The sequence below is a fragment of the Notechis scutatus genome, unplaced genomic scaffold (assembly GCF_049901735.1).
Source record: "Notechis scutatus isolate UNSWTSFEM ecotype Mainland unplaced genomic scaffold, rNotScu1.2 NSCUSCF23, whole genome shotgun sequence".
Lineage (NCBI taxonomy): Eukaryota > Metazoa > Chordata > Lepidosauria > Squamata > Elapidae > Notechis > Notechis scutatus.
This window is the reverse complement of record NW_028263148.1, coordinates 410,128-426,030: the sequence shown is the minus strand read 5'-3', so window position 1 is coordinate 426,030 and position 15,903 is coordinate 410,128. Positions and strand designations below refer to the sequence as shown.

General features: G+C 42.1%; 1 protein-coding gene across 1 annotated transcript in view; it reads left to right on the top strand.

The window, feature by feature from the left end:
• The first annotated feature begins 8,394 nt into the window (after positions 1 to 8,394).
• Positions 8,395 to 15,903, top strand: part of LOC113427240 (alpha-2-macroglobulin-like) — an 84,378-nt gene continuing 76,869 nt past the window's right edge. Inside the window, exons 1-3 of the mRNA XM_026689712.2 lie at positions 8,395 to 8,526; positions 13,588 to 13,774; positions 15,578 to 15,785. Coding sequence (XP_026545497.2) covers positions 8,432 to 8,526; positions 13,588 to 13,774; positions 15,578 to 15,785 — 490 coding nt within the window. The 5' untranslated portion in view covers positions 8,395 to 8,431. The remainder of the gene's footprint in view (positions 8,527 to 13,587; positions 13,775 to 15,577; positions 15,786 to 15,903) is intronic.

Genomic DNA, 15,903 nt, shown 5'->3' with positions numbered 1-15,903 from the left:
AGGTAATGGCCCTGGCTGAAAACTTGACCACATGATAAGTTGCGCCAGCTGAGAATTCAGCAGCTGCTATAAGTTTTGCAATATCTTGGTGCTCTCTAATGTTGGAATTAGGGACATGCTCCCGTAAGAGACGGAGCCACCTGAGAGAAGCACGGGTAAAGAAGGAAGCGGCCGTGGCTGCTCTGATGGCCCACGTGTCAGACTGATGGGCCCTGCGTAGGGCAAGCTCTGCTCGTTTTTCCTCCAGCTTTAATGCCTCCAGCGCTTCACTGGGACTGGAGGATGAGGACGCTAATCCCACTATAGGTTCGTCTACCTCAGGAGTATTCAACAATTTTGAGAAATCAGGGGCCAAATTAAAATATTTCCTGTCCTATCCCATGGGGGCAGGGTACACCGCTGCAAACGCCCACTGTTTCCGTACCAGGTCTGAAAACATGTGAGGAACTGGGATCACCTCTGCTTTGACTACTGATTGGTTGAAAATTAGATCTTCTGGTCCCTCTTCCGAAGGAGTTGGAGTGGTAGAAGGGGCCGACTTGTTCAGGCGTGCAATGTTTTTTGCCTTAAACAAAAGTGATCTGAATAGTTGATCAGGAATAAGGCCCTCATCCTCAGACATCCCACTTTCTAGGGGGTCTGCTTCTGACAGGGCCGGGTCACTGTCATGTATTGATCCTGATCCAATCTGTTCCATTTGATCAATGTGATCCACTTCTTCTGCCTCCTCCTCCTGCAGCCCTTGGAGGGGCATGTCCCCCTGAAACTGTACCTGGGTATAGTGTTGCTCCGATCTGGTCAACGACCTTAGAGATTGAGAATCATAGTCAGTGGTTACCGGGTGTTCCCTGGTCAGAACTGCGTGTTGAAGACCTGCTGCAATTCCCTGGTGGATTGCCAGCTCCATCCACGCCTTCATTCTCTCTGGAACTTCCTCTGGAAGAATGTTGTCCTGTTGAAGACCGGCATCCGTCGGAATGAATGTAGCTTCAGGAGCCCTTCGTGTGGTCTGTGTTCCAGGTAACTGGGCCTATTGACTCTGGGAAACCAAGCTATGTCTGGATGAGAGGGAGAGATCTAGGGGAGGAAGAGGATGGGAAGAGGTAGACGGTACTGGACTGGGGGGCAGAAGGTCCTGTGAGGCCCTGCGTGCCTCCCTTGCACACCTATCTATTTGCTTTTCTAATGCTTTATGGCGCCTGTTGGCATCCTTTTCTGAAGCTTTAGAATGACCTTTTGTCTGCTTGGATTTGTGCTGAGATTTAGCGTTGACCCTTGATGTTGAGGGTTGAGAGCTAGTACCGCCAGCCATTTTGAATTGAAAGAGATGCAGTATGCTCGTTATTCAAAGCGATACTGTTGAGGCGGTTGGCATGCCCAGGGGCCTGATCCAAGAAGGGACCGGTTGCCCTGATAATATCTTATCCCCTTGTTTTGTTTTGTTTTGTTTTCAATTAAGATATATCTATATATAATATGAGTCGTATCACAGTAATAATATCTTTCCTTATTAAGATATTAATACTGAATATTTATTATTATTATTATTATTATTATTATTATTATTATTATTATTATTATTATTATTAATGAAAGTCACCAATATATATATAGATATAAATCCCTTGCACCGCCTGCCCCACCACATACATCGGACAAACTAACAGAAGAATAAGTGCACGCATTGAAGAACAAAAGAACTCAATCAAAAAAGAAGAACCGACCTCTTCCCTGGTCCAACACCTCAAAGCCACAGGACATGAGATTGACTTTAAAAATACCAGAACTACCACCAAAACCAAACACTTCAACAACAGAATAATCAGAGAAGCCATAGAGATAGAAAAACGCCCACACAGCATGAATAAACAAGATGATACCTTCCGCCTACCAGCCATTTGGAAACCCGCCCTCATGAACAAATGAGTACCTAACATGAAGAATGACACCAGACCCACACCCATGAGGGCCACACAAGATGCTACCACCACACTTCCATGTAGAAAGCAGACTCACACCCACACAGAAGATGAGACATGACCACAGACCAGAAGCCGTACCGCAGCTGCATCACTACCCGCTTCAAACCCCTCCGACCCATACATGAAGCAAACTGACGCCCACCATGAAGATGTGGCATGACCACGAACGCGAAGCCAAACAGCAGGATCACAGATCACCAGCTCAAATCCCCCAGCAACTAAGACTAACCTGAGCACAACCAAGCCCCCAACTGAACAGAACACACCCCCAGCCAATCAGAACACAGCCAACCCCCCAACCAATCAGAACACAGCCAACCCCCCAACCAATGAGAGCACACCCCCAGCCAATCAGAACACAGCCAAGCCCCCACCCAATCAAGTCACACCCCCACTAGCAGTTAAAAGGAAGAAGCAGCTGCAAGCTCACATTACTCTGAGAAGCACAAAGCTGAAGACACAAGCCTGAAGATGATGAATGAGACTTCATTGAAATGTCACCTAGATACTTCCAATTCTACATGGGAGAAAACCCGAATAACCAAAGATCCACATAGATATAGATATAGATATAGATATAGATATAGATATAGATATAGATATAGATATAGATATAGATATACATACATACATACATACATACATACATACATACATACATACATATATATATATATATATATATATATATATATATATATATATATGGATCTTTGGTTATTCGGGTTCTCTCCCGCGTAAGATTCAAAGTATCTAGGCAACGTTTCGGCGAGGTCCCACTCGCCATCTTCAGGCTGGTGCTTTCGGCTTAGTGCCAGTGCAAGCAGTGTGTGACCGGAGCTGCCATCTCTCTCATATACAAGTGGTGGGGGATGGTGTGCTGGGCTGGTTGGCTGTGCTGCAGCCTCTTGATTGGTTGATGGAGTTGATGTTGGTATAATGGGCTGTGTAATGGCCTTTTGTTGTGGAGATATCCTGGATCTTGTGCTGTCATCTCCTGGGTCGTTAGCCTCTTGTGTTTTAACGGCTTGGGTAATGGGTTGTGTGATGGGCTTGTGAGTTCTTTTGTTGTGGTATCCTGGGTCTTGCGTTGTAATCTCCTGGGTCGTTTGTGTTTTGATCTCTTTTCCATTAGCCTCCTGTGTAGTAACAGCTTGGGTAATGGGTTGTGTGATGACCTTGTGAGATTTATTGCTGTGGTATCCTTGGTCTTGTGCTGTGATATCCTGGGTCATTTGCTGTGTTGTGACTTCTTGAGTTCTTGAGGTGTAATTTCTTGAGTTTTCTGATGTGATGTCCTGAGCAGGTGGCTGTGATGTAGCATTTTGGGTTTTAATATGGCTTTGAGTTTGGGGTCTGGGTCTGTGTTCGTTTGGCTTCGAGTTCGTGGTCGTGCCACATCTTCATGGTGGGGTCAGTTCGCTTCATGTATGGTTCAGAGGAGTTTGAAGTGGGTAGTGATGCAGCTGCAGTGCGGCTTCTGGTCTGTGGTCGTGTCTCATCTTCTGTGTGGGTGTGAGTCTGATTTTTACGTGGAAGTGTGGTGGTGGCATCTTGTGTGGCCCTCATGGGTGTGGGTCTGGTGTCATTTATCATGTTGGGTACTCGTCTGTTCATGAGGCGGGTTTCCAAATGGCTGGTAAGCGGGAGGTGTCATCTCTTTTATTCATGCTGTGTGGGCGTTTTTCTATCTCTATGGCTTCTCTGATTATTCTGCTGCTGTGGTGTTCAGTTTTGGCGATAGTTCTGGTATTTTTAAAGTCAATCTCATGTCCTGTGGCTTTGAGGTGTTGGACCAGGGAAGAGGTTGGTTCTTCTTTTTTGATTGAGGGAAGAAGAACCAACCTCTTCCCTGGTCCAACACCTCAAAGCCACAGGACATGAGATTGACCTTAAAAATACCAGAACTATCGCCAAAACTGAACACCACAGCAGCAGAATAATCAGAGAAGCCATAGAGATAGAAAACGCCCACACAGCATGAATAAAAGAGATGACACCTCCCGCTTACCAGCCATTTGGAAACCCGCCTCATGAACAGACGAGTACCCAACATGATAAATGACACCAGACCCACACCCATGAGGGCCACACAAGATGCCACCACCACACTTCCACGTAAAAGCAGACTCACACCCACACAGAAGATGAGACACGACCACAGACCAGAAGCCGCACTGCAGCTGCATCACTACCCACTTCAAACTCCTCTGAACCATACATGAAGCGAACTGACCCCACCATGAAGATGTGGCACGACCACGAACTCGAAGCCAAACGAACACAGACCCAGACCCCAAACTCAAAGCCATATTAAAAACCCAAAATGCTACATCACAGCCACCTGCTCAGGACATCACATCAGAAAACTCAAGAAATTACACCTCAAGAACTCAAGAAGTCACAACACAGCAAATGACCCAGGATATCACAGCACAAGACCAAGGATACCACAGCAATAAATCTCACAAGGTCATCACACAACCCATTACCCAAGCTGTTACTACACAGGAGGCTAATGGAAAAGAGATCAAAACACAAACGACCCAGGAGATTACAACGCAAGACCCAGGATACCACAACAAAAGAACTCACAAGCCCATCACACAACCCATTACCCAAGCCGTTAAAACACAAGAGGCTAACGACCCAGGAGATGACAGCACAAGATCCAGGATATCTCCACAACAAAAGGCCATTACACAGCCCATTATACCAACATCAACTCCATCAACCAATCAAGAGGCTGCAGCACAGCCAACCAGCCCAGCACACCATCCCCCACCACTTGTATATAGAGAGATGGCAGCTCGGTCACACACTGCTTGCACTGGCACTAAGCCGAAAGCACCAGCCTGAAGATGGCGAGTGGGACCTCGCCGAAACGTTGCCTAGATACTTTGAATCTTACGCGGAGAGAACCCGAATAACCAAAGATCCACATACAAATACCCGAGAACCTCAGAAAACAAATATATATATATATATATATATATATATATATATATATATATATATATATATATATATATATATATATATATATATATATATATATTAATAGAGAAACAGCTTGATAGAGTGAATATCCAAACAGCCAAATTAAGAATGCCTGAAAGGCCAAGATAATAAAGAGAGGCCTTCAACAGCTTCCCTGCACAGACGGACACGGGCCTGGGTGCTCGCTGTTGTGCCACTGGGAAAGGCTGTGAGGGTTAAGCCAACAATAATACACGAGATGGCCTCGAATCTAATAAGAAAATGAGGTGTAATAATTCCTTAGGTTATCAGAAGGAAAAACCTCTGATCAGGAAGGAAAACTACCTCACACAGCTCGAGTTACAAATAGCGCGACCACACATTTTTTTTTAAAGTAAAGGCAAAAACAATGGCCATTATTTTTGGTGCGCGCACACTTCCCAGCAACAAACTCCCGCTGCATGGGGAAATACCTCCAACGGCTTCTCCTTGTGGCTAAAAGGAATGGCAGGGGAAGGGGTGGAAAGAATTCTTACTGCTTTCCACACCAAGACGGCTTTCTGAGGGGAAAACTCAATGATACGACTCGGATGAGAGTGAAAATGCCCATGCCACTATTGCCGATATAGAGAAAGGCAATGCGGTATCACAATGGCAGGGGGTACAACAAGCAGGTGGGGGGGCTCGGAGCAATGCCGAAGCTGCCCGCCACTTCGGGCGCGAAACAGAGCTTCCCGAAAATGCAAATGATCTCCGACAACCAGATGGAGAGAGCTAATGTCGGGAGATCGTAAAGTGATTTGGAGGCTAAAAGCCTGAAAAAACGAACTGGACTATATCCAAACCTGCTGAGTAATACTCCTGTTTCGGCCAAGGAAGAACAAAAAGCACTGCCTATCCACAACGAGGCTGAGCCAAAACTGGGGAACACTGGGGAGGAGTCCCGTGGAGGAGGAGCGTTCCACAAATTAAGCCCAGCCTAGACATGCAGAGACTGAAGCACCTCCCACTACTGGATGCTCTGAACAGCTCATGGGAGAAAAATAAATTCTCCCCAAGTTCTTTGGCTGACACACAAGTGCTGTCGGGAAACTGACAGCTGGGGTTAGTCTTATTGATTTCAGGTGGCTTAAAAATAAATAAATCCAAAGTCCATCCTTTCATTGCTCCATCAGTGCATGTGCAGAAAAAAACACCCATCACGAAGCGGAGGGAATGGAGCACAGGAGCCAAATGGGTTAAGGATCTTTGCTTACCATGAAATGAAATGCAGCAGGTGACCTAGACAAACCCTTTGATCTAGTATAAGTTAGCCACTGTTTTCAAAGCATAGCAGAAAAAGAGCCTCCTCATTCAGAAGGATATTTTTAAAAGAAAAAAGAATAGAAAAATAGCTTCCCTCACTCCAAGGGTGACCAATGAAGAACTCCAAGGTCCCTTCCAATTGTTGGAATAAATCTTTGCTCAGGTTTCAAGCCAGGAGAAAAATGCTGAAAATAAAATGGAGGCAGGTCACGTTTTGGAAAGGAGGTCTGTTTATTTAGTAGCCAGAAACCTCAGTGACAGCAGCATGTTATTTTGGGGGGGTGGGGTGGCTGACAAAATGGGGTTGAGGATAGGTGGGCTCTTATACCTTCTTTGGAGCTTTGTGATTGAGATGCCTGTTCCTGTATAAGAATGTGTCATTTAACATTTTAATGGCTGGTGACAGATCCCTATGAGGTCATGGCTGGCTCTACAGGCAAAAAGAGGAATGCAATTCCTAGGTGTTTGTTTGTCTGAGCTAATCTTGTCAGCTTTGGCTTGCCTAATTGTGTTATTTGGATTCTCTTTTCTTATAAATAGATTGGCCCAGTCTTTCTGAATCAGTACAAAATCTCCACGACGAAAAAACAGCCTCTTCAAGCTTCTGCTTGCGGCTGTTTTCCTATGGCAGGAAGACTGGGGTGGCTTTTTGCCTTTGCTAAGATATTTCTCCATCTCTCCTTTGGGTGAAATATTCTAGCCTTCCTCTTTTTAATATTAAGAATAAATAATATTTTAATCTGGGGAGGACATGTTTTCTATACAACTGTCTTATTTGTTATTCTGACATGCTTAACCCAAAGAAGAGCAGGTCTGAGGAGAAATATGATAGCATTTTCCAATCTTTGAAGGGTTGGGTTTATCCTCCCCAAGTTGCTGAGAGCAGCACAGAGAACCACTCCTTTCTTTGTGGGACCTTCAGATGCTTGCTACCATGTTTCATGTACCTTTCTTCCAATCTTCCCTCTTGTAGGCTAAGCGTGCCCAGGTCCTTTCACTATTCTTCATATTTTTCCTCTCATAGGCTTGTTTTATCCATGTTCATTGTTTTTAACTGGTTTTGTTAAATATTTTACTTATAAGTTCGATATGCTTCCCCAAATCATTTTGTGTGAGATGGGTGGCCATATAAATTTGATGAACCAAATGGAGGCTGATTGGAAAGAAGGACTATGTTTATTGATGAACAGAACCAATCACAGCATGCAGTTCTGAGATAGCTGACAAATTGGTTGAATGAGTGGATGGATCTTTATAGGTTTCTGTGACTTTGAAGTATGAGCTGTTATTGAGATTGTGTAATAAAGGGGCTTTTGTGTCTCTTGCTATTTCAATGGTGGTGGGTTAATCCTATTATGTCCTAAATGGCATGTCCTGTCCTTAGAATTTGTGGGGGGGGTTTGTAAAATTTAATCACAATCTGGGAGAACTGTGGGTGAAGGTCTTTTGTTTTTGAATAGGGTGGCCTGGATTTCTTAATGGGCACAAAATATCCATCTCTAAAGATTTCAGGCATCTGCTAGAGGCTGTTTTACTACGCAGGAAATTGGGGCTGCTTTCTGCCTTTAAGAGCATGTTTCTCCATTTCTCCTTTGGGAAAATATAATGTTCTCCCTCTTAATATTCCCCCAAATATTTCATTCTCTGGGGGACGGGGCTTCCCACAGCACCCGAGATGTTGTCCCAGGAAATACTGGGGATTTTTTTTTGACATGGTGCATTCATGCTAGTTAAGTACACAAGACATGTAAATCTTTTTGAAACCTGTACTCTGCAGAAAAAGGGCACTTGTGTTTAAGGCTGTGGGTTTTAAAGGGTTACAGTCGGAAAATCATGACATCAGTTTGCCAGAAGGGGAGCCCAAAAGGTGGGCAGTGTTGCTGCTAGGCAAATATGAGTTGGTTGGAAGGTAACTTACACAGCTAATTTCTCTTACTTTCACTGATAAGGCAGAGCAGAGCTGGAAAAGAATTTGGCAACTTAGTTATCTCAATTTAATTCTCTTTTTTCTCGGCAACTGGAAAGATCAATTAATGCAAACAGAATTGGCTGTTGCAATCTGTTCCAACCCATTTCTTATCTTCTCTGTTTGCAGGTAGTATAAGTAGCAGCAGGGAGAATAGTCAGAGGCCTTTGCTTTGCATACCACCAGCCATCCAACCACCATGGGGAAGGGATGGATTTGGAGGGTACCCAGCCCCTCCCTGCTGCTGTTATTGACTCTTCTTCCTCAGACTTCCTTGGCTGATAACACTGAACAGTAAGATACTTGTTGGACCTTATTGTCTTCCTTCTTTCCTCTCCAAATCTCCACTTGCGGGCTTAGTTCTTTCTTTCTTTTTTCTTTGCAAGTTTGCAAGTAGGGAATTCACACAATCAACAGTAGAGTCATTGTATAACTGCTGCCCCAGCATGGCAGCAGCTGGTTTTTGTTCAGCACAGAGGATTAGAGAAATTAATTAGAGATCCATCCACAAACTCTGGGGCCAGAGGGAGAACAGAACAGAATAACAGAGTTTGAAGGAACCTTGGAGATCTTCTAGTCCAACCCTCTGCTTAGGCAGGACAAATTGTTATCCAATCTCTTCTTAAAAACTTCCAGTGTTGGAGCATTTACAACTTCTAGAGGCAAGTTGTTCCACTGATTAATTGTTCTGTCAGGAAATTTCTCCTTAGTTCTAGGCTGCTTCTCTCCTTGATTAGTTTCCACCCATTGCTTCTTGTCCTACCCTCGCGTGCTTTGGAGAATAGCAATCTAGAGGTCTCATGAGTTGCCCAAAAGACATTTAAGTTGGTCTTTGTAGGCCATCAAAAACTAGTTAGAGGAACCAGTGTTTTTTTCATTAGGTGAAACAAACATTCATAATAAAATGAAATTCAATGTAAAGAAAAGTAAAGTCCTACACTTAGGCAAGAAAAACCAAAAGTACACATATAGACTGGGTGAAACCAAGCTCAATAGCAGTAACTGTGAGAGGGATCTTGGAGTCTTAGTGGACAACCAGCTAAATATGAGCCAGCAGTGTGCAGCAGCAGCCAAAAAAGCTAATGCAATCCTAAATTGTATTAACAGAGGGATACAATCAAGATCAAGGAAAATACTAATACCACTCTATAAAGCCTTAGTAAGACCACACCTAGAGTACTGTATCCAGTTTTGGTCACCACATTATAAAAAAGATGTTGAGGGTCTAGAAAAAGTACAGAGAAGAGCAACCAGGATGATTAGGGGACTGGAGGCTAAAACATATGAAGAACGGTTGCAGGAACTGGGTTTGGCTAGTCTAGTACAGAGAAGGACCAGGGGAGACATGATAGCGGTCTTCCAATATTTGAGGGGCTGCCCCAGAGAGGAAGGGGTCAAGCTATTTTCTAAAGCACCTGTAGGCCAGAAAAGGAATAATGGATGGAAACTAAACAAGGAGAGATTTAACCTGGAAACAAGGAGAAACTTTCTGACAGTGAGAACAATCAACCAATGGAACAGAAGTTGCCCTCGGAAGTTGTGGGAGCGCCATCACTTGAGACTTTCAAGAAGAGATTGGACTGCCATTTGTCAGAAATGGAGTAGGGTCTCCCACTTGGGCGGGGGGTTGGACTAGATGACCTACAAGGTCCCTTCCAACTCTGATTATCTGTTAAATCTGCTAATGGGTTTGCTATGGCTATGCTATGCAATGTTCAACATTCAAAGGCAAAAAGCTGGGAGTGATGGGGTAGTAATGCAGGTTTTATCTGCAACTCTTTAAAGCGGCTGTGTCTTTTTGCTGGATTCTGTTGTTGCAGATAGCACATTTCAAAGCCCCTTTGGGCATTTCAAACCCCAAATGCTTCACAGCTGCCTTATCTGATAGGAATTTATTCAAGAGCCCAATGTAAGGAGAAAAAGTCAGATTATGAACCATTAGTATCTCTTATTTCTAGAAAATTTTGTTGGTGCCTATTTTTGAGACATAGCCAAATATACAAACTGTTCCATTAAGATGATTTAATTAGGACTCAGAAATAATACTTTTCTGGGTTTCCAAAATTTATTGAACCATGGCTAATCAAGTAGGCTGGGTTCATAGAACCTGGGAAGATCCAAAATAACAAATTAAAGTGACAATATACCTTGGTTATCCTAATGCAGGTCCAAAATCCTGTTTAGTTACATTTTACAAAGAGTTAATGATTCAAAAGAGGCTTGATGGCCTTCTGCCCACAGCAGAAAGCAGAATGTAGGTTTTTTTAAAAAAAGATTTCAGGATTTATTTATTTATTTTGCATGAAAAACATCTGGACCTATGTGACTAGTGAGTTTGGCTCTCTGGATTATACAGGCACTTTAAATTAGGTTTTGATAGAATTGTGGGGGAGATGTCATAATTTATATGAAAGGGTTTTTTTTTCCTCCCTAGCATCTATCCTTTCTACTTATGTTCATCCAATAAACTTGGTCTAAATGTTGGTGCTCATGCTTATTCTGCTTTGCTCTGGATTACTTCTGGAAGCAAAGAGTTGCATTGTCAGGCAGTGCTCCATTCAAAATCCAAGAAAGAAATACTTAGATTCCTTTAATTAGAGAAAAGAGGTCTTTTACTGGAAATGAAGTGGTAGCAACAAGAGGATTCTGAATCTGAGGAAATAGGCGCGTAAATCACATATACAAAGTGATGGAAATGTTCCCACCCCCAATAGTTCAAATGGTTCTTCCAATTAAAAGTGGTGAATATCATCATGTGGACATCTTCAGGTGGTGACGAAGTTTCTGTCCATTGACCTTGGCATACTTTGATAAAGGTTTGCAGCTGCGCAGAGAAAATAAAGCTAAGCAAGAAATAGAAACCTAAGCAAGAATGTACTCTCCCCACTCCTAAGTTTACACAATGCTAGTTTTTACCACCTCCAGCCCGCTTCCCATACTTGTCCCCCCTCCTCCCCCGTTACTTATGGCAGCCGAAAGATGCAAAGCAGAAGTAGAAGATCTTGAAGGCTGACATGCATAATATTGCAAAGGCTCCGTGTCTTTCTCATTTATTAATCACACAGCCTGTGATTTCTGGCATTCATTTTATTTTCAAATAAAAATCCATTCTGGTTTTATACCTTCATCTCATGACAGATAAATCAACAGGCCTTTTTTAATTCCACAAGTGATGACTGATTATAATAGAACAATATCTCACTTTAATCCTGTTCTTGAACGTCTACTTCTTCTGGTTTCATGATGTAACTTATAAAATGATATAAATGTGCAAAACAGCAATATCGGTGTCATTACATCAGCTTATTTGTTTATTTATTTATTTATTGGGACTATTTATAGAGCCACTCCTCTTAAAACAAATTTTGGGTGGCTCCCATTCAACAATATGATGGGGTTTTGTAATGGCCCCCTCTAATTCAGTGTTAGTTTTGCTCTAGTTTCCCATGGTTGGCTGGTGAATTCTGGGAGTTGAAGTCCACACATATGAAGTCCACATGCAGGTTGAAAACCACAGCTGTAATCCAATAGATTTCCTGCAAAATGGAGATTTCCCTCCTCTCAATTAGTATAATAAAATGAGGTCTCATTATGTGGACAGTTATGCATCCCCCTGTCTCACTCTTTATGCACACATCTTCCCACTGAGATCATGGAGGAATTAACAAGATTGCTGGGTTCTCACAACATTTATCTGGTTACTGTTCTTCTGGATTTGCTCAATATGTTGGATCAACAATCAACCAGGATGGGTTTGACAAGAGGGTAAGTCACAAAGACACCTAACCAAGATTAAATCTAACTATGTTTAGCAGGTTGTGTGAATATAATCACAGGATCTCACTGACATAAAGAAATTAAGCAGCTGAACAGCCAATTTAGGTCAGCATACTTGGTTATGGAATTTAGGACCCTGTGAAGTCATTTGCCTAGTTCAGTTAATCAACTGATTTTCCTTAGCAAAATGTATACTTTCAGAAGTGCTTTCATTTCCTAGAAGCTGAAGCTAAACTATACATTTGCGCCCAGAATATTTTATCTACTAATTCCTTGGGTTGATAGAAACTGACAAGCTTAGAGGAATAAGTAGTTTGGCTCCACTGATTTCCATTCCAATTTTTTTTTGCACTTCCAATTTACAAAGCATATGGTTATAGTGTTTTCTTGCAAAAATCAATTTACAAGTTCATGGCAAAAATTTAATCAAAGATCCAGTCCAATTGTCTGTGGAGATTCTCAGTCATCCAGGTCATGGTTATCCCAAAGGTGCTTTTTCAAGAGGCAGCTGGATTTTTGGTTTTTCTTTGAAGACATTTCACTTCTCATCCAAGAAGCTTTCTTCAGCTCTTACTTGATTCAAACTTGGTAACTTTAAGACTTGCAAATTTCAACTCCCAGAATTCTCCAGCCAGCATAACTGGCTGGAGAATTTTGGGAGTTGAAGTCCACAAGTCTTAAAAGTTGCCAAGTTTGGGGACCCCTGTTTTAAAGGATCATTGAAGCACTTGGAGGTTTATCTGTGTCCTCAGGATCTCCCGAGTAGTACAAGAGATTGACAGTCATTTGTCCAGAATGGTATATGGTCTCCTCTCCTGCTTGTGTAGGGGATTTGACTAGAGAAGACCCACAAGATTCCTTTCCAACTCTGTTATTCTGTTAATTTCTGTTTAAGCAGGGATTCCAGCTTCTGCTCCAGGACAGTAAGCTTCCAAAAGTTGATTTCACAGACGATATCATCTCATGGTATTTAATTCTCCTGTCCAGTTCCTTTAAACTTCAGGCTATGTTCTCATGGTAGAACCCATAGCCTCCCATGGTATTTCAATCAGGACATTAGACATTTAACTGAAGACAGATTGTCCTGGCTAATTTTTTCAAACTAGGCAAGGTGAGTGCCAACTTTGAAAAGAAACAGAGAACATTATCCCATTTAGATAAGAGAACAGAAATAACTTTTAGAATCTAAGGGAAGTCATTCTGAGACAGGTATTGTACACCATAGGGTAAAATATTCATATCTTCTGCTCTATCACTTCTTCATTTATACACGTTTGGCTGGTTTAGGGCAAAGCAGCCCACCAAATGTATTTGCCCAGGGTCAATAGTATTGAGAGAAGGAACAGTATTTTTTCTTGCACCTCTCAAGAGACAAGAAATGTTAATGCACATAGCCATTAAGAGCCTTCCTGCCTGCCTGTCTGCCTTCCTTCATCCCATTGCCAAAATTGATAATTAATTCATCCAAAAATTTATTTTAGATGCATGGGTGATAACTTTCTGTAGTGAAACCTGCCCCAGTTACAGGGCATCCATGTCATTCTCTTGATAAATCCTTTTGACTTTCCCGCATTTCAGGCAATACTTGATCTTGGTGCCCTCTGTGATCTATACAAAGACCTCTGAGAATGTTTGTGTCCAGATGATCCATTTAAACGAGACCGCGACTTTGAGCATCACCATAGAACTTGAGGACAAGAACATAAGCTTGACTGAAGTGGACATGGTGGCTGGAAAGGACATCTTCCAATGTGTTTCCTTCCAGGTAGGAGTTCCTTACTTGTATGTGTCATATAAAAATGATGTATGTATTCTACTTTTCTTCCCAAAGTGGCTAAATAGGAGCCAGCAGTATGATATGTGTCAAGCCCGAAATTGACATATGTGTAGCCATTTTAGTTAAGCTTAGTATATATTCTTTTTCTTACTTTCTTTTTGGTGGTCGTGGGGGAAGGGTTTTGGGCTTGCCACATTCCTAAGGCGGGAGGAGTGGAGATAGAGAGAGTTGTTTAGGCTAGGAGATTCTTCTTCCCATGGAAAAATGAGCTGACTGTGTTCAGGCTCCTTGAAGTAGAGATTTACGACATCAAGCAATGTTGAATTATTTCTATTAGGGAATGTGACTTTTGGAGGTTGTTTCTAACTTCTGATATTGTGGGGGTAATTCTGGGTTGTGTCAGATCTGGAATTACCATGGACTTTGCCAATTTGATGCTTTCCTAAATAAAAGAAATTGTTTTGGAAGATGGACTTTGTTCTTTTCTTTTTAAATGGATTTCATCACTTGGAAGCCTGACAGTATGGTTGCAAAACCAAACACATTCAGTCTTAGGGTGCAACTGCATTTCAAATCATTTCAGAAGGAACACAGACAGAGAAATGCTACTTGGCCAATGACAAACCAAATTTGGAAAAAATACAAAGTATAATTAGGTAGACATGAGAAAATACTAGCATAACAAAAATAAAGCAACAGATTTTAAAAGTCAGATTAGCTGTAATAATCATGTACTGATTGTGCAAGGCTAAATCTAAGCTATTACAATCTATTGTAGAGAATATTTGTAGCTTGGATTGTAGATTTAAGGAGAGGTTCGTCCTCAGAGTTTGCTGCTTAGATCTCTGACATTTTGATATCAAACTAGATAACATCTTCAGCAGAGTTTTAGGGAAAGTATCTTCTTCATTTATATAGGTCCCGGGTGGTTGGTTGGTCTTGGGACTGGTTGAATCATAAGACTGATTCTGGACTTGTGACTTCTGAGTGGTGCAAAATCCAACTAGTGAGGGGATGGTCAATTTTGTTGTCCATTTGAATGGTCTGTTTTCTTATTGGTTCCTATCCTCGTTCTAAGTCAATGTGTTTGTTGATGGACCCATTGGTAGAATGCCAGGCATCGATAAACTCATGTGCCTGACAGGTTTTGGCATGGCTGATGACTTCGGCTTTGTCCCAGTCAAACCAATGTTGTTTGTTGTCAGTGTGACTGGCAATTAGGGACTTCAGGTCATGCCATTTGATATTATATCTATGAAATAAAATATGTCACCTAAAATGAGGTCGCTATCATGTATTAAGCCTGAAAAGATAACTAAAGTAAAAGAGGTCATTTCTGTGATCAGCTGTACCTAATTTTCCTCTTGCTGTACATGTTAACAATTCATAACAACTTGATGGCACAGTGGTTAGAATGCAGTATTCCAGGCTAATTCTGCTGACGATCAATTGCTAGCAGTTTGAGTCTCACTGGCTCAAGGTTGGCTTAGCCTTCCATCCTTCCAAAGTTGGTAAATTGAGGACCCAGATTGTTGGGGGCAACATGCTGATTCTGTAAACTGCTTAGAGAGGGCTTTAAAAGCATGGTGAAGTAATATATAAGTCTAAGTGCTATTGGTACTGCTATTCATATAAAAAAGGGCAGGGTTTCAATGGCACTGTTGTAGCCTCCATCTTGACTTTTTTGCCCTCCATGATTACTGACAAAGGTCCAGGAAGTAAAGCAAGAGGTTATAGATTCTTGCAATAGGAACTGTGAAAAATTCTCACAGTACTCTGTTTCTTCTCCAGCTTCCCAAGTTGAATCGTTCCTCAAGCAGTTTTCCAAGCTATTCGCCAAGATCTTCCCTCTCTACAGACCTTTCCAAGGTTCTTCTCAGAGTGGTACTGAAGGGAGAAACGTTGAATGTGATGCAACAAGAATTGGTCACGATCAGAAACCCAAGTGACCTACTTTTTGTTCAGACAGACAAACCCATCTACAAGGCAGGACAGGAAGGTAAGTGAGGTCCTTCCAGTGGAGAAATTGTAGAGATAGGGGTATAATCACAACTGAGATCAGAATTTCCATTGCTAAGCAAGTTAAGTGAGTCATGCTTGATTTTATCATCTTTTTT